Source organism: Pan paniscus, chromosome 3, assembly GCF_029289425.2.
Source record: "Pan paniscus chromosome 3, NHGRI_mPanPan1-v2.0_pri, whole genome shotgun sequence".
Lineage (NCBI taxonomy): Eukaryota > Metazoa > Chordata > Mammalia > Primates > Hominidae > Pan > Pan paniscus.
The window spans coordinates 171372622-171395879 of NC_073252.2; the positions used below are offsets into that span (position 1 = coordinate 171372622).

A 23258-nucleotide genomic window follows, 5' to 3' on the forward strand; every position below is an offset into this window, starting at 1 on the left:
CCTTGAGAAGTGGTTTGTAATTCTCCTTGAAGAGGTCCTTCACATCCCTTGTAAGTTGTATTCCTAGGTATTTTATTCTCTTTGTAGCAATTGTGAATGGGAGTTCACTCATGATTTGGCTCTCTGTCTATTATTGCTGTATAGGAATGCTTGTGATTTTGCACATTGATTTTATATCCTGAGACTTTGCTGAAGTTGCTTATCAGCTTAAGGACATTTGGGGTTGATACGATGGGGTTTTCTAAATATACAATCATGTCATCTGCAAACAATGACGATTTGACTTCCTCTCTTCCTATTTGAATACCCTTTATTTCTTTCTCTTGCCTGATTGTCCTGGCCAGAACTTCCAATGCTATGTTGAATAGGAGTGGTGAGAGAGGGCATGTTTGTCTTGTGCCAGTTTTCAGAGTGAATGCTTTCAGCTTTTGCCCATTCAGTATGATATTGGCTGTGGGTTTGTCATAAATGGCTCTTACTATTTTGATATATGTTCCATCAATACCTAGTTTATTGTGAATTATTAGCATGAAGGGGTGTTGAATTTTATCAAAGGCCTTTTCTGCATGTATTGAGATAATCATGTGGTTTTTGTCGTTGGTTCTGTTTATGTGATGGATTATGTTTATTGATTTGCATATGTTGAACCAGCCTTGCATCCCAGAGATGAAGCAGACTTGATCCTGGTGGGTAAACTTTTTGATGTGCTGCTGGATTCCATTTGCCAGTATTTTATTGAGAATTTTTGCATCGATGTTAATCAGGGATATGAGACTGAAATTTTCTTTTTTTGTTTTGTGTCTGCCAGGTTTTGGTATCAGGATGATGCTGGCCTCATAAGATGAGTTAGAGAGCAGTCCCTCTTTTTCTATTATTTGGAATAGTTTCATAAGGAATGTTACCAGTTTCTCTTTGTATCTGTGGTGGAATATGGCTGTGAATCCATCTGGTCCTGGGCTTTTTTCGGTTGGTAGGCTATTAATTACTGCCTCAATTTCAGAACTTGTTATTGGTCAATTCAGGGATTTGATTTCTTCCTGGTTTAGTCTTGAGATGGTGTATATGTCCAGGAATTTATCCATTTCTTCTAGAATATCTAGTTTATTTGGGCAGAGGTGTTTATAGTATTCTCTGATGGTAGTTTGTATTTCTGTGGGATCAGCGGTGATATCCCCTTTGTCATTTTTTAAAATTATACTTTAAGTTCTAGGGTACATGTGCACAACATGCAGGTTTGATACATAGGTATACATGTGTCATGTTGGTTTGCTGCACCAATCAACTTAATTACATTAGGTATTTCTCCTAATGCCATCCCTCTTCCAGCCCCCTGCCCCCTGACAGGCCCTGGTGTGTCATGTTCCCCTCCCTGTTTCCAAGTGTTCTTATTGTTCAGTTCTCACCTATGAGTGAGAATACGCGGTCTTTGGTTTTCTGTCCTTCTGATAGTTTGCTGAGAATGACGGTTTCCAGCTTCATCCATGTCCCTGCAAAGGACATGAACTCATCCCTTTTTTATGGCTGCATAGTATTCCATCGTGTATATGTGCCACATTTTCTTAATCCAGTCTATCATTGATGGACATTTGGGTTGGTTCCAAGTCTTTGCTATTGTGAGTAGTGCCGCAATAAACATATGTGTGCATGTGTCTTTATAGTAGCATGATTTATAATCCTTTGGATGTATACCCAGTAATGGGATTTCTGGGTCAAGTGGTATTTCTGGTTCTAGGTCCTTGAGGAATCGCAACACTGTCTTCCACAATGGTTGAACTAATTTACACTCCTATCAACAGTGTAAAACTGTTCCTATTTCTCCACATCCTCTCCAGCATGTGTTGTTTCCTGACTTTTTAATGATCGCCATTCTAACTGGCGTGAAATGCTATCTCATTGTGGTTTTGATTTGCATTTCTCCGGTGACCAGTCATGATGAGCATTTTTTCATGTGTCTGCTGGCTGCATAAATGTCTTCTTTTGAGAAGTGTCTGTTCATATCCTTTGTCCACTTTTTGATGGGGTTGTTTGTTTTTTTCTTGTAAATTTGTTTAAGTTCTTTGTGGATTCTGGATATTAGCCCTTTGTCAGATGGGCAGATTGCAAAGTTTCCCAAATTCTGTAGGCTGCCTGTTCACTCTGATGGTAATTTCTTTTGCCATGCAGAAGCTCTTCAGTTTAATTAGATCCCATTTGTCTATTTTGGCTTTTGTTGCCATTGCTTTTGGTGTTTTAGTCATGAAGTCCTTGCCTATGCCTATATCCTGAGTGGTATTGCCTAGGCTTTCTTCTAGGGATTTTATGGTTTTAGGTCTAACATTTACATCTTTAATACATCTTGAATTAATTTTTGTATAAGGTGTAAGGAAGGGATCGAGTTTTAGCTTTCTACATATGGCTAGCCAGTTTTCCCAGCACCATTTATTAAATAGGGGATCATTTCCCCATTGCTTGTTTTTGTCAGGTTTGTCAAAGATCAGATGGTTGTAGATGTGTGGTGTTATTTCTGAGGCCTCTGTTCTGTTCCATTGGTCTCTATATATGTTTTGGTAAAAGTACCATGCTGTTTTGGTTACTGTAGGCTTGTAGTATAGTTTGAAGTCAGGTAACGTGATGCCTCCAGCTTTATACTTTTTGCTTAGGATTGTCTTGGCAATGTAGGCTCTTTTTTGCTTCCATATAAACTTTAAAGTTGTTTTTTCCAGTTCTGTGAAGAAAGTCATTGGTAGCTTGATGGGGATGGCATTGAATCTACAAATTATCTTGGGCAGTATGGCCATTCTCATGATATTGATTATTCCTATCCATGAGCATGGAATGTTTTTCCAGTTTGTTGTGATTTCTGTTCTTTTACATTTGGTGAGGAGTGCATCACTTCCAATTATGTGCTCAATTTTAGAATAAGTGCGATGTGGTGCTGAGAAGAATGTATATTCTGTTGATTTGGGGTGGAGAGTTCTGTAGATGTCTATTAGGTCTGCTTGGTGCAGAGCTGAGTTCAAGTCCTGGATATCCTTGTTAACCTTCTGTCTCATTGATCTGTGTAATATTGACAGTGGGATGTTAAAGTCTCCCATTATTATTGTGTGGGAGTCTAAGTCTCTTTGTAGGTCTCTAAGGACTTGCTTTATGAATCTGGGTGCTCCTGTATTGGGTGCATATATATTTAGGATAGTTAGCTCTTCTTGTTTTTTTTTTTTTTTTGAAATTTAAGGAAAAAATTTAATGAAGATCTGAAAAACAATTCCTAAAAGATTGACTTTTCCAGAAAAGTAGCTACACAATGCATTGCATCTATCATGTTAAAACGTGCATTAGACACAAATACAAAAACTGTGAAACAAGCCATTCTTCAACAATTTGAGCCAAGATAAAATGCCTAAGTAACAACATGGATGACTTGCAAAAGATGGGCTCTTTAAGCACCATTAAAAAAAAAAAAAGGAGCACAAATGGATGAGTGTGTTCAGTTATATACACTGAATTGAACCTTTGGCACTAGGAATCAGAGCATTTTGTCATGTAGCATTAACACGTATTATAAAAATGCATAGTGTCAAAGGAATAGAACCACCAGCATTCAAAAGCAGCTTTGTCAATTAGGCAATAAAACACTCTATAGCATATCCCTGTGTTGTCCATCATTGAAAACACTGGCAGCAACTTTGAAATGAAAAAAAAAAAAGAGAAAAGGAGCTATTACCCCTTTTATTTTCTCTGTTTAAAATCAAACAGAAAACAAACATCAATTGTTATACACTAACATCTTCAAAGCACATCGTTTGTACAAGAGATAGACTAAGAACAAAAATGTGTTTATGGAGATCCAAACATAAGTGAGTGAGAGTGCCTCTCACACAGCTTTCCAGTGGTACTCAGGAAGAGCCACTTCATAATCGCTGGCACTAAACAAAGTTGCAGAATTCTTTGCCAGGTACTTTAGGAAATCGTGAAGATAATTGAGTAATAAAGCAAGGCTCTTCTCATCCAGAGGTGTATAGGCCAACATTGCTCCAATTTGTACAGATAATCTCAGGAGATGTGGCACTCCGTACACCTGGGACATGGGTGCATCGGGACAATCTGCAAGAATTTCGGCATACTGTGGTCTCTCAAATTTGTAGAGTAGCTGGGTGCCCAACATTAGGTTGAAGTATTCTTTTATCCCTGCCACAACTTCATTAACTGCATACTCCTTATTATCTGTGTTTCCATGAGATTTCTTGTAATTTGCATAATCCTCAAGAATGGAATCCACATTCTTATCAGCAGGAAGATAAAAGAGCTGTTTTTGCCTGGTAATTAAGTCCCAGTCATCAACAAGCCATGGTTTTAGCTCTTCAGGAATCTTTATTTTAACTTCAACTCTGTTCATGAATGTTTCCTCATTTTCAACAGTAGGATCTACCTGGGCCCTTTTCTTCTGAGGAGGCTGGGGGGTCTCACTGGTACTGCCACCATCTCCATTTCCAGGTGTTTTCTGTTTGTTCTTTTTTGTTTTCACTTCAATATTTTTCTGTTGCAGACCAGATGTCTTCTTTCCTGGGGCAGCCCATCTCATCTTCCCCTCTGCATACTGCTCCTGATTGGCTTTTTGAAGTTCTCGCTGTTTCTGCAAATTGGTGTCCACATATTTGAGTACTCTGCTCTCCGGAACCCACTCATCCCAATTTTTATTCCAACCACTGTAATGTATAAAGTATTTCACTTGTTTGTCCTTTATGGCAAGCTTTACACACTTTGCATCATAAAGCAGAGGCCCATGAAAGCACAGCACTCGCTCACCCTCCTGGAATTTAGGCTTCGGGTCCTGCTTCGGCACCATTTATAAGTGATTCGCCGCCTCCTCCTTCAGCACTTCTTGTTGAATTGATCCCTTTACCATTATGTAATGGCGTTCTTTGTTTCTTTTGATCTTTGTTGGTTTAAAGTCTGTTTTATCAGAGACTAGGATTGCAACCCCTGCTTTTTTTTGTTTTCCATTTGCTTGGTAGATCTTCCTCCATCCCTTTATTTTGAGCCTATGTGTGTCTCTGCACGTGAGATGGGTCTCCTGAATACAGCACACTGATGGTCTTGACTCTTTAACCAATTTGCCAGTCTGTGTCTTTTAACTACGGCATTTAGCCCATTTGATTTAAGGTTAATATGATGTGTGAATTTGATCTTGTCATTAGGATTTTAGCTGGTTATTTTTCCCATTAATTGATGTAGTTTCTTGCTAGCGTTGATGGTCTTTACAATTTGGCATGCTTTTTTGCAGTGGCTGGTACTGGTTGTTTCTTTCCAGGTTTAGTGCTGCCTGCAGGAGCTCTTTTAGGGCAGGCCTGGTGGTGACAAAATCTCTCAGCATTTGCTTGTCTGTTAAGGATTTTATTTCTCCTTCACTTATGAAGCTTAGTATGGCTGGATATAAAATTCAGGGTTGAAAATTCTTTTCTTTAAGAATGTTGAATATTGGTCCCCACTCTCTTCTGGCTTGTAGGGTTCCTGCCGAGAGATCTGCTGTTAGTCTAATGGGCTTCCCTTTGTAGGTAACCTGACCTTTCTCTCTGACTTCCCTTAACATTTTTTTCTTAATTTCAACCTTGGTGAATCTGACAATTATGTGTCTTGGGGTTGCTCTTCTTGAGGAGTATCTTTGTGGTGTTCTCTATATTTCCTGAATTTGAATGTTGGCCTGCCTTGCTAGGTTGGGGAAATTCTCCTGGATAATATCCTGAAGAGTTTTTCCAACTTGGTTCCATTCTCCCCATCACTTTTAGGTACACCAATCAAGTGTGGATTTGGTCTTTTCACATAGTCCCATATTTCTTGGAGGCTTTGTTCATTTCTTTTTACTCTTTTTTCTCTAAACTTGTTTTCTAACTTTATTTCATTAATTTGATCTTCAATCACTGATACCCTTTCTTCCACTTGATCAAACCAGCTATTGAAGCTTGTGCATGCATCACAAAGTTCTCGTGCCATGGTTTTCAGCTCCATCAGGTCATTTAAGGTCTTCTCTACACTGTTTATTCTAGTTTGCCATTTGGCTAACCTTTTTTCAAGGTTTTTAGCTTCCTCGTGATGGGTTCGAACATGTTCCTTTAGCTCGGAGAAGTTTGTTATTACTGACCTTCTGAAGCCTACTTCTGTGAACTTGTCAAAGTCATTCTCCAGCCAGCTTTGTTCCTTTGCTGGCAATGAGCTGTTTTCCTTTAAAGGAGAAGAGGGACTCTGGTTTTTAGAATTTTCAGCTTTTCTTCTCTGGTTTCACACCATCTTTGTGGTTTTATCTAACTTTGATCTTTGATGTTGGTGACCTACAGATGGGGTTTTGGTGTAGATGTCCTTTTTGTTGATGTTGATGCTATTCCTTTCTGTTTGTTAGTTTTCCTTCTAACAGTCAGGTCCCTCAGCTGCAGGTCCATTGGAGTTTGCTGGAGGTTCACTCCAGACCCTGTTTGCCTGGGTATCACCAGCAGAGGCTGCAGAACAGCTAATATTGCAGAACGGCAAATATTGCTGCCTAATCCTTCTGAAGCTTTGTCCCAGAGAGGCACCCTCATATATTAGGCATTGATCAGCCCCTACTGGGAGGTGTCTCCCAGTTAGGCTACACAGGAGTCAGGGACCCACTTGAGGAGGCAGTCTGTCTGTTCCAGAGCTCAAACACCATGCTGGGAGAACCACTTCTCTCTTCTGAGATGTCAGACATGGACGTTTAGGCCTGCACAAGTTGTCTGCTGCCTTTTGTTGGCTATGCCCTGCCCACAGAGGTGGAGTCTATAGAGACAGTAAGCCTTGCTGAGCTGTGGTGGGCTCCGCCCAGTTTGAGCTTCCTGGCAGCTTTGTTTACCTACTCAAGCCTCAGCAATGGCGGACACCCCTCCCGCAGCCTGGCTGCTGCTTCACAGTTCAATTTCAGACTGCTGTGCTAGCAGTGAGCAAGGCTCTGTGGGTGTGGGACCTGCCGAGCCAGGGATGGGAGAGAATCTCCTTGCCTGATGGTTGCTAAGACCTTGGGAAAAGTGCAGTATTTGAGCGAGAGTGTCCCGTTTTTCCAGGTACAGTCTGTCATGGCTTCACTTGGCTAGGAAAGTGAAATCCCTTGACCCCTTGCACTTCGTGGGTGAGGCAACACCCTGCCCTGCTTTGGCTCACCCTCCGTGGGCTGCACCCACTGTCCAATGAATCCCAATGAGATGAACCAGGTACCTCAGTTGGAAATGCAGAAATCACCCATCTTCTGCGTCAATCACACTGCGAGCTGCAGACTGGAGCTGATCCTATTCTGCCATCTTGGAATGAAGATCCCCTTGGTAATTTTTTTGTCTGTCTATTTGATTCTTCTCTCTTTTCTTCTTTATTAGTCTGGCTAGTGGTCTATCTATTTTATTTATCCTTTCAAAAAGCCAGCACCTGGATTCATTGACTTTTTGAAGGGTTTTTTGTGTCTCCGTCTCCTTCGGTTCTGCTCTGATCTTAGTTACTTCTTGTCTTCTGCTAGCTTTTGAATTTGTTTGCTCTTTCTTCTCTTTCTTTTGAATTTGTTTGTTCTTCTCTCTTTCTAGAGAAGGACATCACTTCTTTTAGTTGTGATGTTAGGGTGTCGATTTTAGATCTTTCCTGGTTTCTCCTGTGGGCATTTAGTGCTATGAATTTCCCTCTAATCACTGCTTTAGCTGTGTCCCAGAGATCCTGGTATGTTGTGTCTTTGTTATCATTGGTCTCAAAGAACCAATGAATCTTTATTTCTGCCTTCATTTCATTATTTACCCAGTAGTCATTCAAGAGAAGGTTGTTCAGTTTCCATGTAGTTGTGCAGTTTTGAGTGAGTTTCTTAATCCTGAGTTCTAGTTTGATTTCACTGTGGTCTGAGAAACTGTTTGTTATAATTTCCATTCTTTTGCACTTGCTGAGAATTGTTTTACTTCCAATTATGTGGTCAGTTTTAGAATAAGTGCTACACGGTGCTGAGAAGAATGTATGCTCTGTTGATTTGGGGTGGAGCATTCTGTAGATGTCTGTTAGGTCTTCTTGTTGCAGAGCTGTGTTCAAGTCCTGAATATCCTTGTTAATTTTCTGTCTCATTGATCTAATATTGACAGTGGGGTGTTAAAGTCTCCCACTATTATTGTGTGGGAGTCTAAGTCTCTTCGTAGGTCTCTAAGAACTTGCTTTATGAATCTGTGTGTTCCTATATTGGGTTCATATATATTTAGGATCATTAGCTTTTCTTGTTGCATTGATCTTTTTACCATTATGTAATGCCCTTCTTCGTCTTTTTTGATCTTTGTTGGTTTAAAGTCTGTTTTATCAGAGACTAGGATTGCAACCCCTGCTTTTTTTTTGCTTTCCATTTGCTTGGTAGATCTTCCTCCATCCCCTTATTTTGAGTCTATGTGTCTTTGCACATGGGATGCATCTCCTGAATACAGCACACCGATGGGTCTTAAATCTTTATCCAATTTCCAGTCTGTGTCTTTTAATTGGAGTCTTTATCCCTTTTACATTTAAAGTTAATACTGTTATGTTTAAATTTGATCCTGTCATTATGATGTTAGCTGGTTATTTTGCCCATTAGTTGATGCAGTTTCTTCATAGTGTTGACAGTCTTTACAATTTGGTATGTCTGCAGTGGCTGGTACCGGTTTTTCCTTTCCATATTTAGTGCTTACTTCAGGAGCTCTTGTAATGCAGGCTGGGTGGTCACAAAAATCTCTCAGCATTTGTTTGTCTCTTAAGGATTTTATTTCTCCTTTGCTTATGAAGCTTAGTTTGGCTGGATAGGAAATTCTGGGTTGAAAATTCTTTTCTTTAAGAATGTTGAATATTGGCCTTCACTCTCTTCGGCTTGTAGGGTTTCTGCAGAGAGATCCGCTGTTAGTCTGATGGGCTTCCCTTTGTGGGTAACCTGACCTTTCTCTCTGGCTTTCCTTAAGATTTTTTCCTTAACTTCAACCTTGGAGAATCTGACGATTATGTGTCTTGGGGTTAATCTTCTTGAGGAGTATCTTTGTGGTGTTCTCTATATTTCCTGAATTTGAATGTTGGCCTGTCTTGCTAGGTTGGAGATGTTCTCCTGGATAATATCCTGAAGTGTTTTCCACCTTGGTTCCATTCTCCCCATCAGTTTCAGGTACAGGAATCAAATGTAGTTTTGGTCTTTTCACATAGTCCCATATTTCTTGGAGGATTTGTTCATTCCTTTTCATCCCTTTGTCTCTAATCTTGTGTTTGTACTTTGTTTTATTAAGTTGATCTTCAATCTCTGATATCCTTTCTTCTGCTTGATCAATTCAGGTGTTGGTACTTGTGTATGCTTCACAAAATTCTTGTGCTGTGTTTTTCAGCTCCATCAGGTCATTTATGTTCTTCCTTAAACTGGTTATCCTAGTTAGCAATTCCTCTAATGTTTTCTCAAGGTTCTTAGCTTCCTTACATTGGGTTAGAACATGCTCCTTTAGCTCAGAGGAGTTTGTTATTTCTCACCTTCTGAAGTCTACTTTTGTGAATTCATCCTACTCATTCTCCATCCAGTTTTGTTCCCTTGCTGGCAAGGAGTTGTTAAACTTTGGAGAGGAAGCATTCTGATTTTTGGAATTTTCAGCCTTTTTGCACTGTTTTTTCCTTATCTTTGTGGATTTATCTACTTTTGTTCTTTGGTGTTGGTGACCTTTGGATGGGTTTCTGTGTGGACATCCTTTTTGTTGATATTGATGCTATTCCTTTCTGTTTGTTACTTTTCTTTCTAGCAGTCAGGCCCCTCTGCTGCAGGTCTGCTGGAGTTTGCTGGAGTTCCACTCCAGACCCTGTTTGCCTGGGTATCACCAGCAGAGGCTGCAGAACAGCAAAGATTGCTGCTTGTTCCTTCCTCTAGAAGCTTCGTCCCAGAGGAGCACCCACCAGATGCCAGCTGGAGCTCTCCTGTGTGAGGTGTCTGTCGACCCCTGCTGGGAGGTGTCTCCCCATCAGGAGGCACGGAGGTCAGGGACCCACTTGAGGGGGCAGCTGTCCCTTGGCAGAGCTCAAGCATTGTGCTGGGAGGTCCACTGCTCTCTTCAGAGCCAGCAGGCAGGAACATTTAAGTCTACTTAATCTGTGCCCATAGCCGCCCCTTCCCCCAGCTGCTCTGTCCCGGGGAGATGGGAGTTTTATTGGGGCTGCTGCCCTTCTTTCAGAGATGTCCTGCTGACAGAGGAGGAATCTAGAGAGGCAGTCTGCCTAAAGTGGCTTTGAGGTGCCGCGGTGGGCTCCACTCTGTCCCAACTTCCTGGTGGCTTTGTTTACACCATGATGGAAAAACTGCCTACTCCAGTCTCAGTAATGGCAAATGTCCCTCCCACCACCAAGTTCGAGCATCCCAGATTGACTTCAGACTGCTGTGCTGGCAGTGAGAATTTCAAGCCAGTGGATCTTAGCTTGCTTGGCTCCATTGGGGCAGGAGCCACTGAGCTAGACCACTTGGCTCCCTAGCTTCAGCCCCCTTTCCAGGGGAGTGAATGGTTCTGTCTCCCTGGCATTCCAGGCACCACTGAGGTTTGAAAAAAAAAAAATCTCCTGCAGCTAGCTCGGCATCTGCCCAAATGGCTGCCCAGTTTTGTGCTTGAAACCTAGGTCCCTGGTGGTGTAGGCACCTGAGGGAATCTGCTGGTCTGTGGATTGTGAAGACCATGGGAAAAGGGTAGTATCTGGGCTGGAATGCACTGTTCCTCATGGCAGAGTCCCTCAGGGCTTCTTTTGGCTAGGGGAGGGAGTTCCCTGACCCCTTGCACTTCCCAGGGGACATGGCACTCCACCCTGCTTCCACTTGCCCTCTGTGGGCTGCACCCAGTGTCTAACCAGTCCCTATGAGATGAGCTGGTTACCTCAGTCGGAAATGCAGAAGTCACTCACCTTCTGCATTGATCTTGTTGGGAGCTGCAGAGTGGAGCTGTTCCTATTTGGCCATCTTGCTCACAACCTCTATAATATGTTTTAAGGTTGGGTTGTGTGATGCCTCCAGCTTTGTTCTTTTGCTTAGCATTGCTTTGGCTATTCATGCTCTTTTTTGGTTCCATGTGAATTTTAAGATTTTTTTTTCTATTTCAGTGAAAAATGACATTGGTATTTTGATAGGGATTGCATCAAATCTGTAGATCGCTTTGGGTAGTATGGTCATTTCAATGATGTTAATTCTTCCAATCCATGAGCATGAAAGGTTTTTCTATTTGTTTGTGTCATCTTCAATTTATTTGATCAGAGTTTTATAGTTTTCCTTGTAGAAGTGTTTTACCTCCTTGGTTAAATTTACTCCTAGATATTTTAATTAATTAATTAATTAATTTGCAGTTACCATTAATAGGATTACGTTATTGATTTTTTCCTTGGCTGGTTCATTATTGATTTATAGAAACACTACTGATTTTTCTATGTTGATTTTGTGTTCTTCAACTTTCGTGAATTCATTGATCAGATCTAAGAGTTTATTTTTTTGGTGGAGTCTTTAAATTGATTTAGATATAAGATTATGTCATCTGCAAAAAGGAGCACCTTGCCTTGCTCTTTTGCAATTTAGATACCTTTTATTTCTTTCTCTTGCCTGATTTCTCTGGCTAGGACTTCTACTATTATGTTGAACAGGAGTGGTGGAAGTGGAAATCTTTGTCTTGTTCCAGTTCTTAAAGGAAAGGCTGTTAACTTTTCTCCATTCGATATGATGTTAGCTGTGGGCTTATCATATATGGCCTTTATTATGTTGAGGTATGTTCCTTCTAGGCCAGGTTTGTTGAGATTTTATCACTAAGGGATGTTGAATTTTATCAAATGCTTTTTCTTTATGTATTGAGATGATCATAATGGTTTTTCTGTTAATGTGATAAGTCACATTTATTGATTTGCACAGGTTGAACCATCCCACTTGATCATGGTATATTATCTTTTTCATAGGCTGTTGGATATGGTTTACTAGCATTTTGTTGAGGATTTTTGTATTTATAGTTACCGAGGATATTGGCCTGTAGTTTTCTTTCTTTCTTTCTTTCTTTTCTGTGTCCTTTTTTTGCTATCAGGTTAATGCTGGCCTCATAGAATGAGTTAGGAAGAATTCCCTTCTCTAATTTTCTGGAATAGTTTAAGGAGAATTGGTGCTAATTCTTTGTATGTTTGGTGGAATTTGGCAGTGAAGACATCCAGTTCTGGACTTTTATTTGTTGGGAGACTTTTTATTATTAATTAAATCTCATTATTTGTTATTGGTCTGTTCAGGTTTTTAAAATTTCTTCCTGATTCAATCTTGGTAGGTTGTATGTGTCTAGGAATTTACCTATTTTCTCTAAGTTTTCCAATGTTGTAGTGTATAGTTGTTCTTAATAATCTCTGACGATCTTTTGTATTGCTGTGGTATCCATTGTAATGTCTCTTTTTTCATTTCTGATTTTACTTGTGTCTTTTTTTCCCTTGGTTAATCTACCTAGTAGTTTATCAATTTTGCTTATCTTTTCAGAAAACCAACTTTTTGTTTCATCGATCCTTCGTAATGTTAAACCTCAATTTTGTTTAGTTCTGCTCTGATCTTTATTATTTCTTTTCTGTTAATTTTGGGCTTGGTTTATTCTTGCCTTTTTAGTTTCTTGAGGTGCACTGGTAGATTATTTATTTGAAATCTTTCTACTTTTTTGCTGTAGGCATTTATTGCTATAAACCTCTCTTAACCCTGCTTTTGTTGTATCCCATAGGTTTTAGTATGTTGTATTTAGGTTTTCACTGTTTCAAGAAATTTTTTTATTTTTCCCCTTAATTTCTTCCTTGACCCAGTGGTAGTTCAGGAGCATATTGTTTAGTTTTTATGTATTTAAACACTTTCCAAAGTTCTGTTGTTATTGGTTTCTAGGTTTATTCTATTTTGTTCTGAGAAGATACTTGATATAATTTCAATTTTTAAGATTCTTTTGAGACTTGTTTTGTGTCCTAGCATATGGTCTGTTCTGGAGAATATTCCATGTACTTATGAAAAGAATGTATATTCTGTAGCTTTTGGATGAAATGTCTGTTAGGTCCATTTGGTCCAATGTGCAGTTTAAATATAATGTTTCTTTGTTTATTTTCTGTCTAGATAATTTATCTAATGTTGAGAGTGGGGCGTTTATGTCACCAACAATTATTGTATTGGAATCTATCTCTCCCTTATATTTAATATTTGCTTTATATATCTGGATGCTCTGGTGTTGGGTGCATGTTTAGAACTGTTATATCATTTTGCTGAACGGATCCCTGTATCATTATATAATGACCTCTCATCTCTTTTTACTATTTTTGACTTAAAGTATGTTTTATCTGATATAAATATAGCTTCTCTTGCTAATTTTTGGTTTCTACTTGTATGAAATATCTTTTTCTATCCCTCTATTTTCAGTGCATATGTGTCTTTATAGGTGAAGTAAGTTTTTTATAGACAGCATATAGTTGAGTCTTGCTTTTTAAAATCCATTGAACCAGTTTATATCTTTTAAGTGGAAAGTTTAAGGTTTACATTCAAGCTTATTAATATGTGAGTGCTGATTCTTGTAATGTTATTAATTGATTTCTGATTATTTTGAATATCCTTTATTTCTTTCTTCCTCTTTTATTGTTTATTATTGTGGTTTTTTGTAGGGATAGCACTTGAGTCTTCTATTCCTCATTTGTGTGCTTGCTCTACCAGTGGGTTATATAATTTTGGTATTTTCATGATGGTAGATACCATCCTTTCACTACTATGTGTATGATTCCCTTAAGCATTTCTTGTATGGCTGGTCTAGTGGTGATGAATTCCCTCTGCTTTTGCTTTTCTGGGAAAGACTTTATTTCTCCTTTATTTATGAATGATAACTTTTCTGGGTGGTGTATCCTTGGCTGGCAGTCTTTTTTCCTTCAGCTCTTTGAATGTATTGTTGCATTCTCTCCTGACCTGTAAGGTTTCTGTTAAGAAATCTAGTGTTCATCTGATGGGGCTTCCTTTATAAGTGACTAGTCACTTTTCCTGTTTTTATAATTTCATTTTTTGTCTTTGACTTTTGACAGTTTGATGATAATGTGCTGTGAATAAGAAGACATTTTGAAATTGTATCTGTTTGGAAATATTTGAGCTTCTTGCATTTGGATGTCTGTATCTCTTGCTAGACTTAGGAAGTTTTCAGCTACTATTTTTTATATAGGTTTCTATTCCCTTCATTTTCTGTTCCCTTTCTGGGACACTGAGAATTTGAATATTTGGTCACTTTGTGGTGCTCCATATGTGATGTAGGCTTTGTTTGTTCTTTAGAATTCTCTTTTCTTTATTTTTTTGTCTGACTGGGTTATTTCAGAAAACCAGTTTTCAAGTTGTGAAGTTTTTTCTTCTGCTTAATCTAGTCTATTGTTGAAGCTTTCAAGTGTATTTTGTATTTCATTCAATGAATTCTTCAGTTCCAGAATTTCTGTTTGATACTTTTTAATGATATTGATCTATTTGCTAAGTTTCTCATTCATACCCTGAATTGTTTTTCTGACTTCGTTTATTGTTTTTCTTAGTTCTTTTGTATCTCACTGAGCTTCAATATTATTTTAAATTCTTTTTCCAGGAATTTCTGGAAGAAATTCATAAATTTCTTAATTGAAATCTGTTGCTGGAGAATTATTGTGTTCTTGTGGAGGTGTTTATATTTTCTTGCTTTTCCATATTTTTTGTGTCCTTATGTTGATATATGCACATCTGGTGTAATAGTCATCTCTTCCAAGTTTTTGACTTTGATTTTGTAGGGAAAGACTATTTTCTAAAGACGTATCTATGGTTCTGTTTATGTAGGGCACTTTCGCTTTGATTCCATGTGTGTATACACTAGTATAGTCCCCATATGGTTTCTTCAGCTATAAACACATCAGTAATGTCTCTGATTTTCTCAGTGGATTAGGTTGCAATTTTTAGTGGAGGCCATGTTTAAAGTTTTGCTGGGGATGGAGACATCACATGGTCCAGTTCTCAGGACCCATTGGTCACAGTGGCAGGCTGAGTGTGCCTATCATTGGGCCCCTCAGCAGTGTCATGGGCACTGATGTTAGCAGGTCCAGGTGGGTGATTTTTGGACCTCTGGGCAGCTTACTCAGGTGTGGAGGCAGTGGCAATGTTAATCAGGCAAGTGGGAAGGTCCTTGAGCCCTTGGGTAGTGGGCATGACATGGACAATGGCAGTAGCAGTGGTGGGAGTACCCTCTGGCTTCCATGTGGTCTGTGCTGGTGTTGGTGGTGGCTGTGACGGCCTGGGCAGGTTAGTTTCTGGGCCTGCAGGTGGCTTTGGTGGATGAATGCCAGCTGTGGTGGTAGTGGCAGGTTGGTTGGGCTCATCCTTAGGCCACTGGGCATGTGCTTGGGCACTGCGAAGGAGTATAGAGTTGGGGCAGGTGGGTCTGTTCTCACACTCCTTGGTGGTGTCTGTGGTAGCTGGCTGTGGTAGGCAAGGATGGGGTGATTCCCAGGCCCCTGGTGGAATCTTCAGGAGGGGGGTGGCAGTGGCTGTGTTGTGAAGATGGGGTTCAATACATCTTCAGATGAGTGTGGCAGTGGGTCTGTTGTGAAGGTGGCACCTGCTGCTGGTGAAGATGGGGTTGCTTTTAGTGGCAGCAGCCACAAACAGATGGCTGGGGAGCACATGCTTCAGCAATAAATGGTGGCTATATGCAGGGTAACTTTCCTCAGGGCACTTTTAAATGTATGATGGCTCTGCTATTGGCTGTGGTGTGGTCACTGCCAGTGGCTCTGTCTTTGGTCCTGGTGAGAGCAGCCAGCAATGGTACCTGGGTATGATCAGTGGATGTCAATGGGGCTTTGGAGATATGGAGGTGTAGGAGTTACTGGGCTCCTAGGTGGGATGCATTCTGGTAGGGGCTGGGCCTTCAGGATAGCACCTTGTGAGTACCAGATGCCTCTAGTCAGCTGTCTTAAATCCCTTTCAATATTATTATTATTATTATTATTTTCTTTTTTTTATTATTATACTTTAAGTTTTAGGGTACATGTGCACAATGTGCAGGTTAGTTACATATGTATACATGTGCCGTGCTGGTGTGCTGCACCCATTAACTTGTCATTTAGCATTAGGTATATCTCCTAATGCTATCCCTCCCCCCTCCCCCCACCCCACAACAGTCCCCAGAGTGTGATGTTCCCCTTCCTGTGTCCATGTGTTCTCATTGTTCAATTCCACCTATGAGTGAGAACATGCGGTGTTTGGTTTTTTGTCCTTGTGATAGTTTGCTGAGAACGATGATTTCCGATTTCATCCATGTCCCTACAAAGGACATGAACTCATCATTTTTTATGGCTGCATAGTATTCCATGGTGTATATGTGCCACATTTTCTTAATCCACTCTATCATTGTTGGACATGTGGGTTGGTTCCAAGTCTTTGCTATTGTGAATAGTGCCACAATAAACATATGTGTGCATGTGTCTTTATAGCAGCATGATTTATAATCCTTTGGGTATATACCCAGTAATGGGATGGCTGGGTCAAATGGGGTTTCTAGTTCTAGATCCCTGAGGAATCGCCACACTGACTTCCACAATGGTTGAACTAGTTTACAGTCCCACCAACAGTGTAAAAGTGTTCCTATTTCTCCACATCCTCTCCAGCACCTGTTGTTTCCTGATTTTTTAATGATTGCCATTCTAAATGGTGTGAGATGGTATCTCATTGTGGTTTTGATTTTCATTTCTCTGATGGCCAGTGATGGTGAGCATTTTTTCATGTGTTTTTTGGCTGCATAAGTGTCTTCCTGACTTCAAACTATACTACAAGGCTACAGTAACCAAAACAGCATGGTACTGGTACCAAAACAGAGATATAGATCAATGGAACAGAACAGAGCCCTCAGAATTAATGCCGCATATCTACAACTATCTGATCTTTGACAAACCTGACAAAAACAAGCAATGGGGAAAGGATTCCCTATTTAATAAATGGTGCTGGGAAAACTGGCTAGCCATAAGTAGAAAGCTGAAACTGGACCCCTTCCTTACACCTTATACAAAAGTTAATTCAAGATGGATTAAAGACTTAAACGTTAGACCTAAAACCATAAAAACCCTAGAAGAAAACCTAGGCATTACCATTCAGGACATAAGCAAGGGCAAGGACTTCATGTCTAGAACACCAAAAGCAATGGCAACAAAAGCCAAAATTGACAAATGGGATCTAATTAAACTAAAGAGCTCTGCACAGCAAAAGAAACTACCATCAGAGTGAACAGGCAACCTACAAAATGGGAGAAAATTTTCGCAACCTACTCATCTGACAAAGGACTAATATCCAGAATCTACAATGAACTCAAACAAATTTACAAGAAAAAAACAAACAACCCCATCAAAAAGTGGGCGAAGGATATGAACAGACACTTCTCAATATTATTTTTAAAACTGTAATTTTCTCCTAGTATTTTCATGGCTTCGCTTTTCCTATTTAATTTTTTATGCGCTTGAATTTACTTTTTAGTAAATAGTAAGATAGAGATCACTTCTTTTTTTAAAAAAGAAAATGCTACTAGCTTTACAACTTATTTTATAATCCAACTTCTTCCCATTGATATGGAATTTTACCTTTATTTTACCCTAAAACCTCAAATGTATGCAATTCCATTTAGAAAGTTTTAGTTCTAGTCCACAGATCTATCAATCCTGGAACATGTTATATCAGATAAAAATATTTTTAGCTTTCTGTAATGTCTGGCAAGATGTATCTGCTCATCAGTCTCTATCAGAATTTTGCTGATTATTCTTCTTTTTAAAAGCTGTATTGTGGTGTAATTGACATAAAATAGACTGCATATGTTTAACATGAACAACTTGATTTGTTTTGGCATAGGTATATACCTGTGAAACCATTATTACAATCAAGATAATATATTCATGACCCCCAAATTTTTGCTGTGACCCTTTGAGGTCACTATCTCTTGTTCCTTCCTGTCTCTCTCATTCCCAAGCAATCATTTACTGATCTTCTTTTTGTAACTATGAGGTTAGTTTGCATTTCCTAAGATTCTATACATATGAAATCATATATGTAAAGTCTTTTTTCTGACTTCTTTCATTCAGTGTAATTTTTCTTTCAGATTCATCCTTCTTGTTGTATGTATCAGCAGTTCATACTTTTTACAGCTGACTAACATTCTTTTTTTTTTTTTTTGAGACAGAGTCTTGCTCTCTCACCCAGGCTGGAGTGCAGTGGTGCAATCTCGGCTCACTGCAAGCTCCGCCTCCTGGGTTCATGCCATTCTCCTGCCTCAGCCTCCAGAGTAGCTGGGACTACAGGCGCCGCCACCATGCCCAGCTAATTTTTTTTTTTGTATTTTTAGTAGAGAAGGGGTTTCACTGTGTTAGCCAGGATGATCTTGATCGCCTGACCTTGTGATCCACCCACCTCGGCCTCCCAAAGTGCTGGGATTACAGGCGTGAGCCACCGCACCCGACCTCTAACATTCTATTGTATGAATGTATTAGTTGGCTTGGGCTGCCACAACAAAATGCCAATAGACTAGGTGGTTTAACCAACAGAAATTTATTTTTCACAGTTTGGAGGCTGGGAAGTCCAAGATCAAGGTATCAGATGATTCAATTTCTGATGAGGTCTCTCTTCCTGGCTTGCAGTTGCCTTCTCACTATATCTTCATATGGCCTTTCCTCTGTGCATGCACACAGAGAGTTTCCTCTTTTTATAAGGCCACCCATCACATTATGAGGGCCCCACTCACATGACCTAATCTAACTCTAATTACCTCTCAAAGGTTCCATCTCTAAATACCATCACACTGGGGACTAGAGCTTTAATGTATGCATTTTAGGCAGACACAAACATTCAGTCCATAACAACTTAAAAAATCCATTGAGGTATTGGTGGACATATATGTTGTTTATAATTTCTGACTATTACAAATCAATCTGCTATTAATATTTATATATGAGGTATATACCTGTATTTCTCTTGGGTAAATATTTATAAGTAGAATGGCTGGATCATGTGTTGAAATAAGTGGATCATATCATAAAAAAGTTTTGTCTTTTAAAAAAATTGCCAGTTTCCCAAAGTGGTTGTACCATTTTTTATACCCACTATAATTGTATGACAGTTCCATGTTATCTTTGATAACACGTGGCCAGTGGTAATAATTTTAGGCATTCTTACAGGTGTGTGGTAGCCTACATAGTGGTATCTCATTGTGCTTTTAATTTGCATTGCCCTAATGACTAATGATTTCAAGAACATTTTCCTATGTTTATTTACCTTCTGTATGTCTTCTTTGGAGAAGTTTCTGGTAAAATCTTTTGCCTCCTCCCTTTTTTTTTATTGGGTTGTTTGGTTTCTCATTATTGAATTTTGAGAGTTCTTTATATAGATATAAGTTCTTTATCATATATACAATTTGCACACATTTTCTTCCAACCTGTAGCTTGTCTTTTCTTTCTCTTAGAAATTTTTTTTGAAGAGTGGAAGCTCTTAATTTTGATGAAGTGTAATTTATCAATTTCTTCTTTTATGTATTGTGTTTTTGCTGTCATAACTAAGACATCTTTCCCTAACCCAAGACTATAAATTTTTTTTTCTAGAAGTTTTATGGTTTTCAGTTTTACAGTTAGGACTGTAATCCATTTTGAGTTAATTTTTGTGTTTTGTATGAGGTATGGATGAAAATTCTTTTTTTTGCATATTGTAAATTGTATTGTTTAAAAAATTTTAATTTCTAATCATTTCTAGAATACCTAAATAAAACTGATTAATCTTGCTAAAGTCACTTATTAGCAACTGTAGTTATTTCTTTGGTAATTTTCAAGCAATTTTTTACATAGAGGATGATTTTGCCAGGAAACAAAGGCAGTTTCTTTCTTCTTTCTAGTTTAGATGCCTTTTATTTCTTTTTCTTGTCTTATTGAACTAGTCAGAACTTTCCAGTCCAATATTGTATGAACATGGTGAGAAAAGGCATCATTGCCTTTTTCCTGTTCGTAAGGAAAAAGCAATCAGTCATTCTCCATTAAATATGATATTAGCTTTAAGTTTTTTAAATAGATGCTATCTATCAGATTGAGGAAGTTCTCTTCTACCCTTGCTGTGCTAAGAGTTTTTAGCAGAAACGCTGAATTTTGTCAAATGCTCTTCCTGCATTTGTTGAGATGATCATATGATTTTTCTTTTTAGGCTGTTAATATGGTGAATTACATTGATTAATTTTTGAATGTTAAAACAATCTTGCTTTTTGTAAATGGATCCTATTCAGCCATGTTGTGTCATCTTCTTATATGTAATGTCTGTCTCTTTTTCATATTCCCAAAGCTTCTGGCCTCATGAAAGAAGGTAGAAAATATTTCATCTTCTTCAATTTTCTGTAAGAGTTTTTGTAGAATTGGCATCATTTGTTCCTTAAATGTTTGGTAGAATTCTCCAGCAAAGTCATATGGGCCTGGAGGTGTTTTTTGTTTTGTTTTGTTTTGTTTTTTGTTTTTTTTTTTGTTTGTTTGGGGGGGGTGGTTAAATTACAAATTTAATTAATTTAATAGGCTATTTAGATTATCTATTTATACTTGGATGAAATTAGTAGTTTGTGTCTTTCAAGAAATTTACCTATTTCTTCTAAATTGTCAAATTTATTGGCATAATGTTCATTATAATATTTTCTTATTTTAAAAAATATATGTAAAATATGTAGTGTTGTTACCTTTATTATTTCTGACAATGGGTAATTTGTGTCTTCTCTCTTTTTTCCTCTGATTGGCTTGGCTGCAGCTTTAGCAATTTTATTGATCTTCTTAAAGAAGTAGCATTGGGTTTCATTAATTTTTCATTGACTTTATATATTTTATTAATATCTACTCTGATTTTTTCATAAGTTTTCTTCTACTTTGGTTTTAATTTGTTCTTTGGCTTCTAGTTTCTTTTCTATTTTCTTATTCCCTTTTTTAAAGATATTTTAAATGTAACTTTATTTTGATAAAGGAATGGGAATGACAGTAACAAACAAGATTTCACCACTGAATATTGTGATGTGACTGTAGCAGTCTTTTTTTTTGGACGGGGGGATGGAGTCTCGCTCTGTTGCCAGGCTGGAGTGCTGTGGTGTGATCTCCACTCACTGCAACCTCCGACTCCCTGGTTCAAGTGATTCTCCTGCCTCAGCCTCTTGAGTAGCTGGGATTACAGGCCCGCACCACCACCCCTGGCTAATTTTTGTATTTTTAGTAGAGACAGAGTTTCACTATGTTGACCAGGATGGTCTCGATCTTCTGACCTCGTGATCAGCCTGCCTCAGCCTCCCAAAGTGCTGGGATTACAGGCGTGAGCCACCGCACCTGGCCGAATGTAGCAGTCTTATATTTGAAACTCTAGGAATCAACTGCATTCCAAAACAGCTAAATATGCAGGTCCAAACAATGAAGGTATTTTTTTAAACTGCCACATTCACTCCGAAGCCCACTCATCTCCTTCAGCATCCCACAGATGAAGCACATGTTCCGCTTAGCTAGATAACAATGAGGTGGCACGCACGCTGCACTGCTGACATCACAGGACAACTGCCTATAAAACTAAGACTTCTGACACTGGGCTCCAGCTTCATTCTTACAGGTCATTATCCTAATCCGGGAGAGCAGTTGTCTGAGCAACCTCTAAGTCATGCTCCTACTGTGCTGCCAAAGCTGGGTCCATGACAACCTCCGGTGGGGAGAGAGCAGACATGGCAACAAATTCCAAGTTAGGGTCTCCAATGGGCTACCTAGCAAGCCAGTGGAAGGGCTTTTCAAAGTTGTAGTTACTTTTGGCAGAAATGTCGTAGTACTGAAGATTGTTCTTTTGGTGGAAGACAATGGATTTTGCCTTCCCTTTCCTCTTCTTAATATCCACTTTGTTGCCACACAACACGATGGAGATGTTTTCACACGCTCTCACCTGATCTCTATGCCAGATAGGCACATGTAAGTAACTCTTGATGTTACATCAGACATTATAATGGCACACTGGGCTTGGATATAATAGCCATCTCTCAGTCCACCGAATTTCTCCCGGCTGGCTGTGTCCCATACATTGAACTTAATAGATCCTCTGTTGGTGTGGAACACTAGGGGATGAACCTCAACACCTAAGGTGGCTATACACTTCTCAAATTCACCAGTCAAATGACGTTTCACGAAGGTCATTTTCCCAATACCACCATCACCAACCAATACAAGTTTGAACTGGACCTGGGGTTCTCCCTGTCTAGTCATCCCGGCGTTCTTTCCAGAAGCATCTCCGCACCCTTCCACCTGAGCTCTTATTCCTTTTTTTTTTTTTTTAATTGGGTCTCACTGTGTCACCCAGGCTGAAGTGCAGTGGTGTGATATGGCTCACTGCTGCCTTGAACTCCTGGGCTCAAGCAATCTTCCTGCCTTAGCCTCCCAAGTAGCTGATACAGTAGGCACGTGCCACCATGCCTGGCTAAGATTTTTTTTTTCTTTGTAGAGACAGGATCTCTCTCCATTGCCCACACTGGTCTCAAACTCCTGACCTCAAGCAATCATCCAACCTCAGCCTTCTGAGTACCGGGATTACAAGTGCGAGCCACTGTGCCCAGCTCCTGTTTCTACTTTCTTAAGGTACAAGTTGAGGTCATTGATTTGAGACCTTTCCACTGTTCTAATATGGATGTTCAGTGTTATGGATTTACCTCCAAATATTGTTTTAACTGCATCTCACAAAATTTAGAATGTGTATTTTCTCTTTCATTCAGTCCCACATAATTAGAAATTTTCTATTTCGTTTCTTTTACTCATGGATCATTTAAAAGAACATTGTTTAGTTTCAATATACTTGAGGATTTTCTAGATTTTTTTCTGTTTTTGATTTATCTAATTTATTGTGCTCATAGTACATACTTTGCATGGTTTGAATCCTTTTAAATTTATGGAGGCATATTTTGTGACCCAGAAAATGGTATGTTTTGGAAAATGTTTCATGTGCACTTGGGAAGAATATATATTACAGTTTAGTATTGTGGGATGGATTATTCTATAAATATCAATTAGGTCAAGTTGATTGATGGTGTTCAACTCATATTCTTACTGATTTTCTGTTTACTGGTTTTATTAACAACTGAACAAGGATTTTTGAAATATCTGACTATAATTCTGAATTTGCCTCTTTTTTGTTGTACTTTGATCAGCTTTTGTTTCATGTGTTTTGATGCTCTGCCTCTTTATCATATGAAATGACCTTTTCATTCTCAATAATAATCTATGTTCTGAAATCTATTTTATCCTAT

The 23258-nt window shown here is 38.9% G+C and overlaps 1 protein-coding gene and 1 pseudogene across 1 annotated transcript; both read right to left on the reverse strand.

Moving 5' to 3' along the window:
• Positions 1-3176: 3176 nt before the first annotated feature.
• Positions 3177-4868, reverse strand: LOC100984360 (mortality factor 4-like protein 1). The gene has a single exon (XM_003823423.5). The coding sequence runs from the start codon at positions 4820-4822 to the stop codon at positions 3851-3853; it is 972 nt and encodes a 323-aa protein (XP_003823471.2). The 5' UTR covers positions 4823-4868; the 3' UTR covers positions 3177-3850.
• Positions 4869-21580: 16712 nt separating this feature from the next.
• LOC100984714 (GTP-binding nuclear protein Ran-like) lies at positions 21581-22746 on the reverse strand (annotated as a pseudogene).
• Positions 22747-23258: the final 512 nt, after the last annotated feature.